Consider the following 19,751-nt stretch of genomic DNA (forward strand, 5'->3'; position numbering starts at 1 on the left):
CATTCTGTGCTGCGTTAGCCAGGGCAACACTGTAGTGGCTGCAGCAAATAAGCCGGCACATTGCTGGCTTATCACAATAGACCTTTGTTTCTTGCTCACGAACAGTTGGTGTAGAGGACAGCTTCCTCTACGTGGTGGCTCAGAGACCCAGGTTTCTTCCATCCCGTTTCCTTTAGGGCCTTTGAGTCCTAAACCAGTAGGTGGGGAAAAAGAAGCCAGAAAAGACACACTTGCGTCTTAACTGTCTTGGCCCGGAAGTAATTCACGCCACCTCTGCTCACATTCCATTGGTGAGCTTTGGTCCCGTTTTTTTGTTCTGAGACTTCCTGCTGGGCTGGGGAGCACGGCCCCTGGCTGGGCAGATCCTTGCCAGCATCAGCCTCACTTTATGACCCGGGAGCAGGAATTCCTGGTGGACAGCTAGCCAGCTCTGCCACGTGGGTGGGGTTTGGTTTTGAACTTGTCTCCAGCCCCTTCTCCCTGCAAATGGCCTTGTTTCCGAGGAGATACCTGAAGCCAGTGGTCCTGGTTTCCTAATTTATTTCCTTGAGGCAGAGTCCTACTTTATTGCCTGTAATCATTTTTACAGCTAGCTGAAGGGGCCTCGACTGCTGGGCGGAGCTCCAGTAGCTCAAGGAGCCAGTGGCCACAGCCAGCGGGGGCTGGAGGAGACAGAAGGGGTCCCGGAGGGAGGAGGGAGGGGGGCAGCTCCTGCTTCTGCGTGAGGAAGCCGGAGAAGGGCGGGAGAGCAGAATAGCCAGCAGTGTTCCCAAACAAGGAAGAAAGCCACCCGCTTGCTGTCTTTTCTCTGGTAAATATTTGACTGGATGTTTGCCTTCTCCCTGAGTTTTTTTTTTAGGTGCTGTGAAGAGAACTGGCCAGAACATCAGAATATCAGAAGCAGTCATCACCAAGAGGCCAGAGAAGCCCAAAGAACAATCCAGAGAAGCAGGCTGCCCACCGGGGCTGCAGGCAGCGCGTGCTTTTCCAGCAAGATGCTTTTCCCAAACGCAAGGTGAGTCAGAGTCAGGCTTAAGACAAGTCATGCTGGACAACCACGTGTTCCTGCCAGCTGTCTTCTATTTTTTTTTAATTTTTAAAAATTAAAAACAATTTTAACTGAAGTATCATTGATGTACAATACTAGTTATAGGTGTACAATGTAGTGATTCAAAATTTTTAAAGGTTACACTCCATTTATAGTTATTATAGAATATTGGCTGCATTCCCTGTGCTGTACAATATGTCCTTGTGGCTTATTTTACGCCTAATACTTTGTACCTCCTACTCCCCTACCCCTGTCTTGCCCCTTCCCTCTCCCCACTGGTAACCACTAGTTTGTTCTCTATGTCTGTGAGTCTGCTTCCTTTTTGTTATATTCACCAATTTTTTGTATTTTTAGATTCCACATATAAGTGTTTGACTTTCTCTGTCTGACTTGTTTCACTTAGCGTAAAGCCCTCCAAGTCCATCTATGTTGTTGTAAGTGGTAAAATTTCGTTCTTTTTTGTGGCTTAGTTCCAGTCCATACATTCCATTATCTGATCATCTGTTGATGGACCCTTAGGTTGCTTCCTTATCTTGGCAATTGTAACACTGCTATGAATATTGGGGTGCATGTATCTTTTTGAGTTACTGTATTTGTTTTTTTCAGATACATACCCAGGAGTAGAATTGCTGGGTCATATGGTAGTTCTGTTTTTAGTTTTCTGAGAAACCTGGCAACTATCTTCTTTACTGTTGGTGATTCGTGGAATTGGGAGGAAAGCATAGTTTAGCTAATTTGTGGGCAGCTGACACAGAGGAAGGAACTATGGGTTGGCTCCCGAGTCACTGAAAATATTTCTGTTCGTCTTCAGTTTGGAGTGGAGTGGGTAGGACTCAGACATGGTGTTAGAGGACCTGGGTTTGAATCCTGACCCTGTAGTTTCTAGCAAATCTTAAAGCCTCAGTTTCCTCATCTGTTAATCAGGTGTAATAACCCCTGTCCTACCTAACCCACAGCTTTGTAAATACGCGAGGAGAATGTGAAAGGACTTTGAGGGTGTCCAGATGTCAGTGTTACTCAACCATTTAAACTTGAACACTTCATCTTAAATGATCCCAGAGCTTAAAAGGCTACTCCAAAATAGAACCATCACTTTCTGGTGTCCTAGTGTTATCTGTTTAGACTTTCGATAGATGTGATTGTTGGGGGTGGAAAAATAATTTTGCCTCTACCCTTCTAGATTCTTGACTGAAACACCCCTGTGATAAAAAGATTAGCAGGAGAAAAACAAACAGAAGTTTAATAACATGTACACCTCCTGTGTACATGGGAGGTACCCAGGAAAACTGAGTAGCCCCCCCAAATGGCTGAAGCTGTCACCTTAAATAGCACCTTCAGCTAAAGACAAAAGAAGATGTTGGGGGTGGGGAGTCAGTTATAGGAGGTTACAGGAAAAGTACAGTAAACAAAGGTAAGGTCGTTATGCAGATTTAAGTCATTGTTTTCTGCATTGGTAAGAGTTTCTAGAGATGGGGTCATCTTACCTTGTCTACCTTATCTACCATTTTTGGTACAGTAAAGAAGATCCCAAATGTAGATTTACAAGTGGAGATTTCCCCTGTACCTGTAAATGTCTCCTACAAAAGGGGAACTTCTGCTCAATTTTCAAAGCTTCTCGTCTGCCTACAGTTTCTTAAAAACAACCATCTTAAAATAATCCTTATGCTGAAGAGGCGCATCTTAGGGTAACAGATTCTGCCTTCCTTCATCCCACCTTTGAAGCGTCTCAAACAGTTTCACAGTCCAGAAGCTGAGCTAACAACTTGCTTCGTCTGACTGAACCTGTCTCAGTACTGAGACTCGGTTGGTTCAGTTAAAGAGCTGTGTCTTGTTTTAGGAGGTGGTCTCACAGGCGGGTTCCCAGAGGTAGGCCTGTGTGGTGCAGGCAATCAGGTATTTCATAAGAGGCATTTCTATGGAAACAGAACACCAAAGCTTAATAGTTGGAGCAGACTCTTAACCAGTGTGTGAGCCCAGAAGGCAGCTGGTCAAGAAAATTTCTAGGTGTTAGGGTCAAAAACATCTTTTGCAGATTGAATGTCTCTGATGATGTCATCAGGTGTTCAGGTACACTTTCTGAGTGGCCCACACAGCAATAGGCACAACTATTGTCTCAGTGAGAGCTGGTGTGATGACTTCTCTGAAGTTTACATCAAGCCATTCACGTTCAGTTTGCAGGGTTTCGGGGAAAAAGGCAGCAGCTTTTGTTCTTAGTGATTCCAAGTCGAAAAGATGGGAGAAAATGGGAAACATTAGTTTGGAGATTTATAGCCAGATACTTGAGGAAACTGAAACTCAGGATGCAGTCCAGTTTACAGGTGAAAAAACGAAACATCGAAGACAATTAACAGAACTAGAATCTAATATCTAGAAGTGTGTATTATAGTTTCTACTGAAACATAATTTTTCTAAAATCACCCCATTTCTATCAAAGATAGCCAAAAGAAAACTAATTTGTTCACAAAATAGTCTAGTTTCAATGAACTTGACCCAATTATTTACATAGGTTTAACAAGAATAGCAATTGACGTTATAGGCTCTTTTAAATCTTCTTTACTGGAACTTTTCATAAGGAATCACAGACTGAACTTTTAAAAGCGTCTTGAGCCCAGGAAGCCAAGCCAAAGACTTTCCATCACATTTTGCCTGTAATACTTAGAGATTTAAGTTAATTCCTCTCTTCTTGAGGTCCCCCAAATATCCTGAGGCTCCTGTACCTGCCAGGAAGTGACCTTCCTTTCTCACCTGGTAAGGCTGTCAGGAATCCTGTAAGCAAGGTACCAGGCTGTTTTTCCAAGGGACTCTATTGTCTCTATAAAGTCAACCTTATTTACTTAAAGTTGTCTTATCATATTGATTCTATGCATTTTCTCAAATCTGACATTCCAGCCAAAGCTTTCAATGTTTCCAACTGTATCCTGTTACAAGGAGAACAGATTCTTATTAACTTATGTAAATAAATATAATGCCATAAAGAACATTCACTAAGCTTCAAAATTCTGGAGGGATCAGGTCAGGAGAAAAAGTAACTGTTTCATCTTTATTCACAAAGGTATATTTTGCCAAATTGCTCTAACTCCTAGGTAGCTTAAGAGGAAAAAGTTTCCTTAATATTAACATTAAAGTAATTAACCTGAAAAAAAAAAAAACATTAAAGAACCAGCAATGTTTCAGACAAAAAGTCATAAAAATTATCATCATCCCCATCAGTTCATCCAGTCTGTTACTGATTCTTGTTCTGCTTGAATCCAGTTTTTCCATCAGTTCTGGAAATTCTTAGACCCAGTTCAGTTTTATGATCTTAGAGTAATCAGAAGCCTGTGCTTGCCAGAGTCCTTTCCATGAATCTCCTTGAATATGAAGCACACTTGCAAACACTTTTGTAAAAACGTCAGAGTAAAACCCTATCTTCTGTGAATGACAAAAGACTTAAAATGGCCATGGTTAAAGATCTGATTAAGGTTCATTATAATGCAATTGACAAAGAAATTTGGTTATTTCTGTAACAGACATTTTAAGAATTATATAACTAGAATTATGACTGATTATACCAGACATCAGAATTTTAGGAATTTATGCAATTTCCGGAACGCTTATATACCTATACGAATACAGCATGAAGAAAGCCTAGTATTACTTCTTATTTGACGTGCTTCCCATGTAATTTAACATGTCAATAAGCCTCTGTCTCTCTGTTTTTAAGGAGAAAGATCTTTTGAGATGTTCCAAGGGCTCTCTGGAAAATCCCAAAGTGACTTCTATGTCAAGAAGACTTTAGTTAAAGTTTGATTTGGGGAAGTTTGTCAAAAATATCAAAAGGTTTAGACACTTGACTAAATAAGGATCGCAGGTCACTAAGAAACAATACTTAGTTATCTGTTTAACCAAAGTGACAATAAAAGTTTTTAATAAAAGCATTCCGTGAGATTTAATTGGCTCTGTGGAATTGCAAGAATGATCACTGACAAATAGAAATGGTTACATAGTTGTGAGCAAAAGTTAGCTCTTTTAAAATTAAATGATTCCGTTCTCTTAAATAATCAAAGATCTGATTAAGATAACATGAAGCACCGGGAAATTATTTTGATAAAACACAGAACCTTTGCTTTCTGGACGGATTACTTAACAGGTGAAGAAAAACCTTTCACAACTTCTTATCAGGAGAAGACCAATAAATAGTCCAATGAAACTTTATCCTTTTAACAGATAAAGGGAGATGATCAAGGAGACTGTGTGACAGTTCCAGAAAGACAATGAGGGCCTGAGCTAAAGAGTTTCCAAATGTCCTCACCTGCTGTCTGTCCATCAGAGCAAGGCCTGGTGTCCAGGAACACTGCAGTGCAAAGACTGCAGGTGTCAGGAGTCAGAGACCCTCAGGGAGGCACAGGCTCTACCCTAGCAATCACCTCGTTGTCAAGTTATTGTCGTTTTTTACACATAGCTAGCTGAGACCCTTGAGTGAGTTGTAAAATTAATTTCGTGATTATGACCAGCATTTTACAAAATTGAATGGAGAACAAGATGAATAGGATTGAATCAAATTATAAAGGTACCGGAGATCACTGTGCATGTTCAGGTTATTGTTTCATGAAACTTTTGTTTTGCACACCCACATGTCTGAACTGGGTTGTGACTATAATGTGTTTTTGACTCATAGTCACAAAACTAAAAAACACGGATCTGATCCAGCCTCCTCATTTGCAGAGCTTTTGAAGAGGGTTAGAGTCAGGCACTGGCCCCATCCTGTATTCTCTCCACTAAATTTGTCTTTCCCCTAAAGCATGGTTTATACTGACATAGGTCTCCAAACTCAGGCATCCACATTATTCTTGACCATGCCAGAGCCAGCGTCCCACCTTGCCAGTGCCGGGATGTGTGTAATAACTCACTCCCTGAAAAAAGTCTGCATATGTGTGCGTAAGTTTAACATGGTTGTACTGATAGAACAGATGTATCACACACAGCTTACAAATAATAAAATATGCAATGATCATTCTTGCAGATTCCACAGAGCCAATTAAATCTCACGGAATGCTTTCATTGGTTTTTGTGGAACTCTTGTGTATGTAGCCAGCCAGCTCGCAGTTGACCAGTGAGCATAGTTTTGCCATGAATGTTGGTTGATATTTTTATTTACGTTCATGAGTAAGACAAACGTGAAACAGTGGAGGTAAGGCTAAGTCAGAACTCCACTCATTTGTCAATTGCCGGAAACTACTTTTTGGATGAATGGGGTAAGAGTTTTAAATTCTGAAAGAATATTTCCTCTTTTTTGTTTTTTTTGCTATTCGCAATGTAACGGCTACAACGTACGTTTAAATTTAATCTGTCTCATTAACATTTTGTCTATAATTTTCTAGACAATCAGCGGAACAGTAAATTAAAGCCTGATTTGTAGTGCTCACTCATTTCCCTGGTGTAAACATTCTGAGGCCCAGTAGTAGCACACACCATAACGTAGCATCTTCATTGGGCAGATGTAACAGATGCAAATAACCCCAAGAGCATAGATCATAGCAAAAGGTAGCAAAATGATTAGGAAGTGATGGGTTTTGAGGCTTTACTACCTTCTTTTTAACATAATTTATTTAATTATACACTTACATAATTTTACACTTACATATTAATTATAGACTTACAAAATTATACACTTACATAATTTTTTTTGCCAGTGGTAGTGTTTAACAACTGGGTTGCAAAATTCCTGATAATGTGACATCAAGTCCGAAGATCAGCCTGAGCACACTATTATGTCTGCCTCCAACCCCAAGGCAGGGTTGTGGGAGGCTGTGTATTAGGGGACTGATGGGATTCACAAAGGTGGGGCAGGGCTGGGTCAGAATCAGACACCCCAGCACACAGGCTGCTGCGTTGCTGGAAGCATCACATGGATGGGCACACACGCACGTGCATATGCACGCACACACACAGACATACACACACACGCACGCACCACACACACCTCTTCCTCCTTCCCAGCCTCCTTCCCGGAGAACTGCGCTCAGTAGTGGGAACCAAGTTCCCTTCTGCTGCTCCCAACGTGGTCAGTGCCCCGCTCACTAAGCCCCCTGAGCTGGACCTGAACTAGTCCTGGACTTTGTGATGTTTTCTGCTCACTGGCTGCCTCAGGACCTCAGCTTCCTGAGGGAAGTTCCCGTGGAAGTTAGCAAACAGGTCCTGAGCCTGGCTGTGCCAGGTGCTGGGCTGGACTTGGGATCAGAGATGAGTCAGCCATAGCCCAGAAGGTCAGTGAACGCTAGGAGCTCCATGTGAGCCAGCAGCGGGGGCTGGGAGGATGGTGATATGCGGGGGAGCCTGGCTGCCAGCCTCGCCTCCTCCAGGGCAAGTTAGGAAGCCTCTTCTGCCTTTCCTGGGGCTTCAGTTCTTCATTTGGAAAAGGAGGTGATACAATCTACCTCACAAGATTCTTGTAAAGATTAAATAAGGTAATACAAATTAGCAAAATTCCCTGGACATAGTGACACACAGTAAAGAGATGTCATCAATGAAAGCTATTGTCATATGTTTAACTTATATAGAGTGATAATGTTAGGAACAAAGGAAGTAGAAGAATTGTGGGAGCACAGAGACACCCCACCACACCCAGCAGGCGATCAGCATGGGGGTGTTGGAAAAAGTTGGGAGTGCGGATAATCTATGCTCTAGATGCACTGGCTGTATGTTGCTGCTTGGAGTTGCCCACACATCTTATTTTCAATCTCTTTTAATTAATGAAATATTTGTAATTAATGCTCTATACAGAACAGATCTTGTATGTTTTCACTTTATGCTGATTCATGGCAACTTCCCTTCAGAATGGCGTTTTATTGCTTTGGGACAACATCCAGTCTTTTCCCTGGTTACAAAGGCAGCCCCTGCATTCATTCAGCCTGTGTTGATTGCCGCCTGCTTTGTGTCAAGCACTGTTCTAAGCAGCTGCACAAAATACATCTATTCACTACCCTCATTAATTTCAGAAAAAAATCATTCTTAAAATTTGGAATGACCTCAAATCCCACTACCCAGAGATTACAACATTTCACAATTTGGGATCATATTACCTTACTATTTTCTTTCACATAACAGTATATTGTAAACACAGTTCCAAGCTATCGTCAGTGGAAAATAGGATTTTCTTCATTTTGGGGGTGCTGTTCTGCTGCTGCCCTGTATGTGCTGTTCACCCCTCAACAGATCTGTCCCACCAGCCCTGGGTCCAGGATGCAGTATGAGTCTCAGAGACTAAGAAGTGTGTCTCTGTGGCCTTCTAACGTGGGTTGGCTTCAGTGCCTGCTTCATCCGTTCCCAGCAGTGGCTGCTGGAGTGAAGCATAGCCCAGGGGACCAGACTCTGTAGCCGTGGACCCCTTATTTAGAGAGTGACGCTCCCCGCCCTCACTGAGCTCACCTGTTTCTTGCTGCTACCAGACTAAGTCTTGGCTCAGGCCTTCCAAGCAGGTAACAAGCCCGGGGGCGAATCTGTGTAGGCAGGGTCACCCGGCCAAAAGAGTTCCATGGGTCTGTATATACTGATGTGAGAAATTGCCTTTCTTTAGTAAATGAAATTCCTTTCCTTTATTGATTAAATGAAGAAATCAAGCTTAGTCTAATCCCATTTTTGCTTAAAACTACAGGTTTTAAACATGAATAATTATGGAAGGAGAAGGGGCTTTTAGTTACTACTTTATACGTTTGTAAACATTTTGAATGTTTTCTGTGAGCATAAATTACGTTTAAAATGTTATACACACATATGAGGAAGGGAGGCAAGAAGGAAGGGTGAGAATCTTAGCATTCTATAACATGTCTTCAGACACCTCTCTGGTTATTTCCTTAGTGTGTAATTTTTTAGTAGAATTCCTAGAAATGGAATCACTGTATTTGAAAGTTTCTTGGTATATATTGCAAAATTAATCCTCAGAACGGTTGTACCTCCTTATGCTGATTGCCAGCAAATGAATACCGACGTGTCTTAACCTTCAGTAATTCTGGATAGTATTGTCAGTAATTCCCACTTTAATAGTCATTTTTGTTCTTGTGGTGTTTCAATTTTAATCTTTTAAGACATTTTTAAAAAAACTGAAATACAGTTGAATTACAGTGTTTCAGATATTCAGCAAAGTGATTCAGTTATACATGTATGTCTATTCTTTTTCAGATCCTTTTCCATTGTAGATTATTACAAGATATTGAATATAGTTCCCTGTGGTCCTTGTTGTTTATTTTATATATTGTAGTATGTATCTATTAATCCCAAATTCCAAATTTATTCCTTCCTCTTTCCCCCTCTGTGGTAACCATAAGTTTGTTTTCTGTCTGTGAATCTATTTCTCTTTTGTAAATAAATTGATTTGTATCATTTTTTAAGATTCCACATGTAAGTGATACCATACGATATTTGTCTTTCTCTGTCTGACTTATTTCACTTAATATGATAATCTCTAGGTCCATCCATGTTGCTGAAAATGGCATTATTTCATTCGTTTTTGTGGCTGAATAGGATTCCATTGTATATATGTATCACATCTTCTTTATCCATTTATCTGTCGATGGACATTTAGGTTGCTTCCATGTCTTGGCTATTGTATACAGTGTTGCTATGAACACTGGGGTGCATGTGTCTTTTCGAATTAGAGTTCCTTTCAGATATATGCCAGTGGGATTTCTGGATCATATGGTAACTCTATTTTTAGTTTTTAAAGGAACCTGCATACTGTTCTCTGTAGTAGCAGCACCAATTTATACTCCCACCAACAGTGTAAGAGGGTCCCCTTTTCTACACACTCTCTCCAGCATTTATTATTTGTAAACTTTTTGATGATGGCTATTCTGACCAGTGTGAGGTGATACCTCATTGTGGTTTTGATTTGCATTTCTCTAATAATTAACATATATATTAGCATCTTTTCATGTGCCTGTTGGCCATCTGTATGTCTTCTTTGGAGAAATGTCTATTTAGGTCTTCTGCCCATATTTTTATTGGGTTGTTCTTTATATATATATATATATAGAGAGAGAGAGAGAGAGAGAGAGAGAAAGCGCAAGAGTGAGAGCAAGAGAGAGAGGGAGAGCATGAGAGCGAGAGACCAAGCGAGCTATTTTAGCTGTTTGTATATTTTGGAAATTAATCTCTTGTCAGTCACATTATTTGCAAATATTTTCTCCCAGTTTGTAGGTTGTCTTTTCATTGTGTTTATGATGTCCTTTGCTGTGCAAAAGGGTTTCAGTTTAATCAGGTCCCATTTGTTTATTTTTACTTTTATTTCCATTACTCTAGGAGACAGATCCAAAAAAATATTGCTGCAATTTAAGTCAGAATGTTCTATGTTTTCCTCTAGGAGTTTTATAGTATCTGATCTTACTTTTAGGTCTTTAATCCATTTTGAGTTTATTTTTGTATATGGTGTTAGAGAATGTTCTAATTTCAGTCTCTTTTGTGTAGTTGTCCAGTTTTTCCAGCACCACTTACTGAATAGACTGTCTTTTCTCCATTGTATATTTTTGCCTCCTTTGTTGTAGATTGATTGATCATAAGTATGTGGGTTTATTTCTGGACTTTCTATCCTGTTCCATTGATCTGTGTGTCTGTTTTTGTGCCAGTAACATACTGTTTTGATTACTATCACTTTGTAGTATAATCTGAAGAGAGGGAACATGATTCCTCCAGCTCTGTTCTTCTTTCTCAAGATTGTTTTTACTATTCAAGTTCTTTTGTGTTTCCATACTAATTTTAACCTTTTTTGTGCCACTTCTGTGAAAAATACCATTGGTAATTTGATAGGGATTGCACTGAATTTGTAGATTGCCTTGGGTAGTATGGTCGTTTTAACGATATTGATTCTTCAATCCAAGAACATGGTATATCTTTTCATCTGTTTGTGTCATCTTCAATTTATTTCATCAATGTCTTAATAGTTTTCAGAGTACAAGTCTTTTGCCTCCTTAGGTAGGTTTATTCCTAGGTACTTTATTATTTTTTTTTGATGCAATGATAGATGGGATTATTTCCTTAATTTCTCTTTTTGATATCTTGTTGTTAGTGTATAGAAATACAACAGATTTCTGTATGTTAATTTTGTATCCTGCAGTTTTACCACATTCATTGAGGAACTGTAGTAGTTTTCTGGAAGCACCTTTAAGATTTTCTATGTATAGTTTCATGTCATCTGCAGACAGTGGCAGTTTTACTTCTTCCTTTCCAATTTGGATTCTTTTTATTTCCTTTTCTTCTCTGATTGCTGTGGCTAGGACTTTGAAAACTATGTTGAATGAAAGTGGCAAGCGTGGGACTCCTTGTCTTTTTCCTGATCTTAGAGGAAATGCTTTCAGCTTTTCACTGTTGAGTACGATATTAGCTGTGGATTTTTCATAAGTGGGTTTTATTATGTTGAGGTATGTTCCCTCTATGCCCACTTTCTGGAGAGTTTTTAATCTTAAATGGATATTGAATTTTATCAAAGCTTTTTCTGTGTCTATTGAGATGGTCATATGGTTTTTATTCTTCAGTTTGTTAATGTGCTGCATCACGTTGATTGATTTGCAGATATTGAAAAGTCCTTGCATCCCTGGGGTAAATCCCACCTCATCATGGTTTATGACTCTTTTAAAGTATTGCCGGAGTTAGGATGCTAGTATCTTTTGAGGATTTTTTCATCTATGTTCATCAGTGATATTGGCCCTTGATTTTCTTTTTTTGTGACATCTTTGTCTGGTTTTTGGTATCAAGGTGATTATGGCCTCATAGAATGAGTTTGGCAGTGTTCCTTCCTCTGCGATTTCTTGAAATAGTTTCAGAAGGATAGATGTTAACTCTTCTCTAAACGTTTGGTAGAATTTACCCATGAAGCCATCTGGTCCTGGACTTTTATTTGTTGAGAGTTTTAAAATTACTGATTCAGTTTCAGTACTGGTAATTGGTCTGTTTATATATTCTACTTCCTCCTGGTTTAGTCTTGGAAGATTATACATTCCTAGGAATGTGTCCATTTTATCGTTATATAGTTGCTCATAGTAGTCTCTTATGATCCTTTGTATTTCTGTGGTGTCAGTTGTAACTTCTCCTTTTCCATTTCTGATTTTATTGATTTGGGCCTTCTTCCTTTTTTTATTGATGAGTCTGGCTAAAGATTTATCAAGCCAAATTCCTAACAGTGATCCTCAAGGCTAAAGGGTCACTGACCGCAGCAGTGACTGATGATGTGAATGTGTTCTTTGGCTGTTTTTCAGTACCAGGCAGCTAAATGGCACCTGTACCAGTTCAGTGGACATGGAGCTCTTCCTCCATTACTCCCTCATCCCATCAGTAAGTTAAGGCAGGGGAGGGGCAGGGAGGGACAAGGAGGGTATAGAAGGAGACCTGGGCTGCTCCCATACACAGGCTCCCAAAGGGGTCTGAATAGGTCAGCAGAGACTTGTTTTTTTACATTATGCACCAAAAACACAGGCAGAAGAAAGCTTTGAAGACCCCAAGAGTCAGGGACACTGACTTTTAGGGGAATAAGAAAAGGCTTTTCTGAGGAAGCGGTGACAGAGCTAAGGTCTGTTGGAAGATGTAGTAAAGAGCATTTTGGGCAGAAAGGAGAGTACACGCAAAGGCCCTGTCGGGGGAAGGAGCGTGGGGTGGAGGGTGAGGAGCTGAGGGGGCCAGAGGAGCTGGAATGGAGAATTGAGGTGGAGGTATCTGGAGAGGTGAGCAGGGCCAGGGCCAGTCCCCTTGTGAAGGAGTTTTGTCCTTGTTTTAAACACAGCGGGAAGTAATTCGAGTGTTTCCAGCTTGGGGTGGTGGGGTCAGATTTATGTGTTGAAACGATCACTCTGGTTGCACTGTGGGGATCAGGTTGGAGGCAGGCAAGAGAGATGGCAGGGAGACCAATTGGAAGATGGTTGCAGGGGTCCGAGTGAGGTAGTTTTACCTCCTCCTGGATGATGGTGGTTGACTTGAGAGTTCAGGTGGTAAAAGCAATAGGACTTGGTAATGGGTTGGATAGAGAGGAGAGGAGAGGGAGAGGCTGAGGGTGACTCTTGGGTTTCTCACTTGCACAGCTGGATGGATGGTGGTACCGGCCATTCACTTGTTAAGGGAAATTAGAAGAGCTCCAAGTTTGGTGTGGATGAAGGAACAGGGCAGAGAGGAAAATTATGAGTTCCATTTAAGACATACTGAAGTTGAGATGCTTTCAACACATTCAAAAGAATTGCCAATCATGTAGTTGAAAGTACAATTCTGGACCAAGTCTGGGCTGCAGATTCAAGTTTGTGAGTCTCCTGTGTGTTTGGTGGCCCCTGAAAGCATGAGCATGGATGAGATTGCCAAGAAAGAGAGGCTTGGAGAGCAAGAGGAGTGGTCCTTGGACTGAACCATGAGGAACTTCACATCTAGTAGTTGGGTAAAGAATGATCCAGCAAAGGAGCCTGAGAAGTAATGGAAGAAAACCAGCAAAGCGTGGTTGATGGAAGAGTAGCGAAGAGGGCGTTTCTAAGAGGAGGAAGAGGTCAGTGCTGTGGATGCTGCTGAGAGGTCAAGCAGAGTTATCTTAGAGTTTACATTCAGATTGAGCAACAAGGTGGTAATTAGTGACTTTGGCCAGAACTGCTTCTGTGGCATGATGAGGGTAGAAGCCAGGTTAGGGGGTTGAAGAACAAGTGAGAGATGAGAAAATGGGAACAGCAAGTGAGTTCATTTTCAGGAAGTTTCTAGTAAAAGAAAGTGAGGAAAGGGGCATCAAGTCTATGAGAATATGACTGAATCCACAGGAGTAAGAAGCAAAGAAGGATCTGCAACCTGACAGGTAGTACCTCTTTTTTACAGATGAGAACACTGAGGTTCAGAGAAGTTGTCTCCCTCCCAGCCAGAAAGTGGGAGAGAATAGATTTGAACCCACGTCTGTTCAGGGCAACACAAAATATTCTGGAAGCTCACGGGTGCATTCAGCCAGCTCCCTGAGTCTGGAGTTTGAGTCCCAGATGCTCTAAGCATTCTTCTCACCCCTACACTTTCCATTAACAAGGGCACTGACAGGCTGAGGATAAATATCCCTCTGACAGACTCATCTTCTCTTTCTACAGCTTTTCATCATTTTGGTCTTGTCCCTTCTCCAAAGACAAGAGCACTGTAGGCAGAGAGATGACACTTCTCACCTTCTGGGGAACCACTTTGGAATGATCATGTGAGTTGAGCTGAGGTCCATCACTTCCGCTTGGGGTACAAATGGGGCCCACACCATTTGTAAGGCCAGGACAGCTCCCAGTTCCCTCCCCACGCACCTGTACCCCACCATGGACAGCCCTGCCCCTCCTTGCCCTAGCCCACCCAAAGCTCAGAGTGCAAAATTGGCTTCCAAGCCATTGTGCTCTCAGCACCCAAAGCTGCCCAGATGTACTTAAGACATTTCAAGAAGGCTCAGCTCACTATGAGAAAGGCCTGCCCACACTCAGCACCATGGCTTCCCCAGGAAGGAGCAGGGAGAGTTCTCTGTCTCTGGTGGCAAGAAGCTTTTTTGCTGGGATGGAGGCAGGTGTCATGCCCCAGGAGAGCCTGCTGGGCCAGGGAGCTTTCAGGGCCCTTCCAGCTCTGCCAGTCTGAGTCTCTGCTCCCCTTACATTTTCCCTTGAGTTGTAATTGTTCATATCTCTGCCTAATCACCTTCTAATTAATAATAGTTATGATGCAGTTAGCATCTGTCACACACTGACTGTGACCCAGGCACTGAGCCATTTGCTTTGCCTACATGACTAGGATGGACCCCAGCATGGCAGAAGTTGCTATCTTCCTGTAATGGATGAGTAAGCTCAGGCTCAGAGAAGTTGAGTAACCTGCCCAAGGCCACAGAGCTACCAGGCGACAGGAGTTTTAACCCAGGTCTCGTTGCTGTTGCTCTGATTTCCCCAGTGTCATAACCTCAGCAGACTCATGGATATGAACATGCTGAGATCTCAGCCTTGGGCTCTGGAGAAGGGAGGGGAAGCCAGGATGTCAGGGCAGAGGCTAGGGGTGACCCGGGCTTCAGGGTGAGAGAAAAGCCAACGGCGATGTCCGAGGACCACATATACCAGCTCCAAGTAGCAGACGTTCTGGATCCCGCCCATCAGAGCAGTCAGACCCCAACTGCCAGGTCTAAGCACATTGGCTGAAGCACAGAGACTGAGGCTGGTGGATAAAGAAGATCTGCAGACTGTCCTGGGCATTTGGATATAGGGCCTAGTGCAGGAGTTCGTAAATTGAGACCCCTATATGCATCGTGTTAAACTGCTTTGAGTTAAATGGATAATGGCACAGTTTGCTTGCTCTCTGGTCACCTTCTTATCCAAACCCCTGCTTTTCTGAGTAGTTTTGGCTCACCCCTTCAGCTCATGAATACCCCCTCGCATGTGCGTGGCACTTCATAGTTTATAAAGCAGCGCTTCATTTGCCATCCACAGTGTTTCTGTGATACTGAGCAGAGCTGGGGTGTCATCTCTGTTCTAAAGATGGGTGAACTGAGTCTCAAGTAGCACTTAATTCCTACAGGTGGGATTGATTGGAATCTAATTCAGTTCAACAAAGTGCGTGTCCATGAACGTACAGTGAGCACCTACCCTTTTCAAGGTCCTGTGCTAGGCTCCCACCCCAGAGGAGTTTATGGTTCACTAAATGAGCAATCACTAAAGCCTAGACATGAACTTGGCCCTGAGGAGCCCCAGGAAGGACCCAACTTGACATGACTTTCCAGAACAGAATTTTAACAGCTAACTGGCTCCTGTCCTCAGACAGAATAGAAGACCAGGCATCTGACTGGCTCATCCAAAGTCCAGTCATCACCCATAGTCCAGTCAGCTGTGGCCAGGAAGGTGTGATCACATCTAACCAGCACAGCCAGTGATACACAGACCTTCTCAGGGATATTGGAAAGAAGAACTCTCATAGACCATGGCCAGGGGGTGGGGCAGGCACCTCCACTGTCTGGGACATACTTCTAGTTTTGGCCCCCAAGTCATACTGCCTGTGTCTCTTGTGGATGAGACTCATCCTATTTCGCTTACTGTCATGGCTCCTGATGTCCTTCCTGTGTCCCCTTAGACTCAGAGCTTCAGTACCCTGAAGCCATGCCTAGCCCCAGAATCAGCACAGAGGGCCTCAGGATGTGTCAGCTGAAATGAATAGTCCACCGCCCAAGAATCCCCCCTCAGAGTGGGGTTGATACTTGGAGGTGAACTGTGAGAATGAGCCACCTTTTGGTTTCACACGTTGCTTCTCTGACTCACAGACCTCTGGACTTCGTGGGCACTTTTAGTAACCGATGGTCCTATGGAGTCGCCTTTGGGGCCACAGCCAATAAGGTCATGTTCTTGTTCTCAGAAGGCTACCAGCCCCTGCAGGTCCCGCAGTGGGCCCAAGGTACGTGGGCTACCTCATACCTGCTAGGAATTTTGCCATGGAAATTCGTGCTTTCAGAGACCTCATGGCAGGGGTTCTCTGGGATCAGGGGATGACCTTTGTGGATTGTAAGTCACCACCACAATCAAGATAATGAACCCAAGAAGTTAACCTTTTCCCCATTTTACTCTCTTCCACCCCTATCCTGTCACCACCCCCCATCCCCAGACAACTATATAAATGGAATCATCAGAATGAACTTGTGATTTTTTGTGTGCGGGAGGGAGGTCTGTTTTCTTTCACACAGAATAGCGGTTTTGAGATTGACACCTATTAGCATGTATCAGAAATCACTGCTTTTTCATTTCTGAGTAGTGTTCCACCATATGGAGATAACAACGGTTTGTTTATCCATTCACCTGGTGATAGACATTTGATTTATTTCCAGTTTTTGGCTATTGCAAGTAAAGCTGCTATGAGCATTATGCACCTTTATGCATTTCTATTTTTCTTGGGTAAATACCTTTGAGGGGAATGGCTGGATTATATAGACCATGTAGTAGATCATACTTTTTAAGAACCATCAAACTGTTTTCCAAGCTATTGTTCCGTATTAGATTACCACCATTGGTATATGAGAGTTTCAGTTTCTCTGTGTCCTTGACAACACATGGTCAGTCTTTGTTCATTCCTCCTGTGTCCTTAGTGCCTAGCCCAAGACCCAGCTCAAAGCAGACACTTAGGAAAGGCCACCTTGTCCAATTAGATTTTACTGGATCCTGTTAGATCATCTCAGAGCTAGTCAGTGGCAGCATTAATATTATCATTGTCTTGTGTATAAAGTACACATCAGTTTGCAAGAGGTTTTAGAACACAGCACATCGCTGCTTTCTGTGTTGATGTGGGACACTTTATGGTCCTTTACCTCTCAGTGATTTTTGTTTGTTTATGTTGTCTGTTTCTGCCCAACACACTGTGAGCTAATCAAGGGCAGGGACCAAGTCTTCATCTCAATAGTGCCTGGCATGGAAGAGGTACCAGAAAGGGTCTATTGTGTGCATGCATGAAAGACATTCCCTGCATTCTTTCTTGGGCTGAGCTGGGCTTGTCCACTTACCTCCTCGAGTCCTGAAGTCTGTGACTGCAAGTCACATGAAGCCCCATAGCTGCCCTGGGACTCCCCCGAGCCCAGGAGAAGAACTCACAGTGTCTCTGGTCCTGTCTCTCCCAGCCTTTGTGCTTCTGATTGGAGGCATCGAAGTCGGCCTGTCCCACTTCCCCTTCTTTGCCTGCCTTTCCTCGGAGTTCCGGCTGGTCAGCTCCATCCTGGGCTTCAGCTACTCTCTCACCTGGTAAAATGGACTCTGCCTGCCTGCCCTCCTCCAGTTCCTTTGGCCGTGGCTGAACTCTGGACAGCGGGCTGGAGGTGACCCGAGAGCTCTCCTTGGAGGGCACCTTGCCCAGAACTGAGGGAGGGTGGGCGGAATGACTGGTCCAAGGTCCCACTGTGGCCTCTCCTTGGGGCTGCACTTGAGGCTTCAGAAGGTCAGGCCAGCGTTCTGTCTGCTCCATAGGAGGCTGCTCATGATTAGAATATTCCCAGAAGTTAGGGTTGTAGGAAAATTCATTTCTGGAGGCCTGGGAACCAGCCCTCCTAAGAAGGGTGAGGAGGGGGAGGTAACTCCAGGCTGATGGGATCTGGGCTATTTTCACAGGGGCTGTGCCGGGAAAGACCCTAGGGCCTCAACCCTATTTCTGTCCTGCAGGTTTGCTGTCACTGTCCTTCATATCACACAGTGTCCTCACGGGCAGGTGAGTCCCCGCCTAGCTGTGTTTAGGGTGTTCAGTCCTATCACCATGGCCAGCTTGCTGTGTGACCTCGGACAAGACTTTGCCACTCTGGGCCTTAGCTTCCTCATGTGGACAGAAGGGGGAGCTGGGGCCATTCATGATTCTTCCATTGTAGAGCATCATATGTTCGTTAGCTCCTCATTCACAGAAGTTGTTCTCTCAGCTGATGCTCACAGTGGCCCCTCAACATAGGGAAGCTCTCAGCAAACCTGTTTTACAGGTGAGGAAACTCAGGTGCAAGTATATTATATAACTCTTGAGAAGCAGCAGATTTGGGAGGTGAGACCAGGTCTGGCTGACTCCAAAGCTCATTTCTTTCCACACCTTCAAATAGCCTTAGTTTCTCTGTCTGTAAAATGGGTGACTCGGACTAGATGAATCACTTTTCCCTTTGCCATGCATTGTCTTTCTCAGAATTAGAGGAAGCTGGTTCATCTGTACCCCAGGTAAAGGAGTAAAATGAAAGAGGGGTGTCACATTGCACCTAGAAGTGTTACTAGGCAGGTGAGGGGAGTACAAGAAGGCCACCTGGGCCAGGAGCCCACGGGAGCCTTGCCAAAGCCTTTCCTGGGCTTTGGTAACTGTGGAGGATTAAAGGGTATAATAAAGAGAGTCTGGGAGAGTCAGATTAGAAAATGAGACTTGGAGGCTGGGCCTTCCCTCTGCATCTCTGCTCTGGATGCAGAGATGAGATTATTCTGTCAGATTTTCCAGATCATAGGTACTTTTTTTGGAGTCTTGGAGAGCTTTCAGTCTTCCAGTGGGTTTTTTTTTTTTTTTGAAATTCTAAATATTCATGGTGAATTGAGGGAGGGGGCAGGGTCTCACTTGCATGCTGAGAATCACTAACACTAAGAATTGCTGTATGCTAGGCGTTTGGTCTAGGCTCTGTCCCGATCACTAACCGGAGAATCCTCAAGACATTTTGGAGACAGTGTGTCAGTGCCATCCCAGTTCACTGCTAGGGAAGCAAGGCTCAGGGGCTAACATGACTTACTAGTTAAAAATCGTGGCCTGGAATCCAGGGACTGGCTACTAACCTCCAAGCTCTGAGAGAGTGGGCCCTGGTGGCCGCGGGCTGGGGCAGGTGGATTCCTTTGCCGGTGGCCTGGCCCTGCCCACCTAAAGCCCGTGCTCCGTGCTCTGCTTCTGTTGCAGTTTGTGGGGAAGTATGAGACCGTCATGTTCTACTGGCCCTCACTGCTGTGCCTGGCCTTCCTGCTGGGCCGCTTCCTGCTCATGTTTGTCAAGTCTCTGAGGGTCCACCTGGGCTGGGAACTCCAGACGGTGAGTACTAGGTAAAAACACTGTGTGTGTCCTGACAGGTTACGTTTTCACAACAGCCTTGTGAGGTAGGTCCTATTGTTATTTCTCCCATTCTGCATTAGGAAACTTGGACCCACAGATGTGAGTTGCAAACCCAGACAGTTTATTTGTTGAGGCTCTCTCTCACCCACTGTGCTTCGTTTTCTGGTTCCTTATGGTAAAAAGTTAGGTGGTT

The 19,751-nt window shown here is 43.4% G+C and overlaps 1 protein-coding gene across 5 annotated transcripts in view; it reads left to right on the plus strand.

Annotated features, from left to right (window-relative positions):
• Window positions 1-354: 354 nt before the first annotated feature.
• LOC116663192 (stimulated by retinoic acid gene 6 protein-like) overlaps window positions 355-19,751 on the plus strand; it is a 44,484-nt gene continuing 25,087 nt past the window's right edge. Inside the window, exons 1-8 of one of the 5 annotated variants that reach the window (XM_032478030.1) lie at window positions 355-437; window positions 860-1,015; window positions 12,274-12,349; window positions 14,113-14,213; window positions 16,290-16,420; window positions 17,631-17,751; window positions 18,166-18,211; window positions 19,409-19,537. In XM_032478030.1, the coding sequence (XP_032333921.1) occupies window positions 996-1,015; window positions 12,274-12,349; window positions 14,113-14,213; window positions 16,290-16,420; window positions 17,631-17,751; window positions 18,166-18,211; window positions 19,409-19,537 (624 nt within the window). In that variant the 5' untranslated portion in view covers window positions 355-437; window positions 860-995. Of the gene's footprint in view, window positions 438-757; window positions 1,016-12,273; window positions 12,350-14,112; window positions 14,214-16,289; window positions 16,421-17,630; window positions 17,752-18,165; window positions 18,212-19,408; window positions 19,538-19,751 lie in introns of those variants that run through there. The other 4 variants (XR_004319326.1, XR_004319325.1, XM_032478029.1 and 1 more) reach the window with 4 other exon arrangements.

The sequence above is a fragment of the Camelus ferus genome, chromosome 4 (assembly GCF_009834535.1).
Source record: "Camelus ferus isolate YT-003-E chromosome 4, BCGSAC_Cfer_1.0, whole genome shotgun sequence".
Classification (NCBI taxonomy): domain Eukaryota; kingdom Metazoa; phylum Chordata; class Mammalia; order Artiodactyla; family Camelidae; genus Camelus; species Camelus ferus.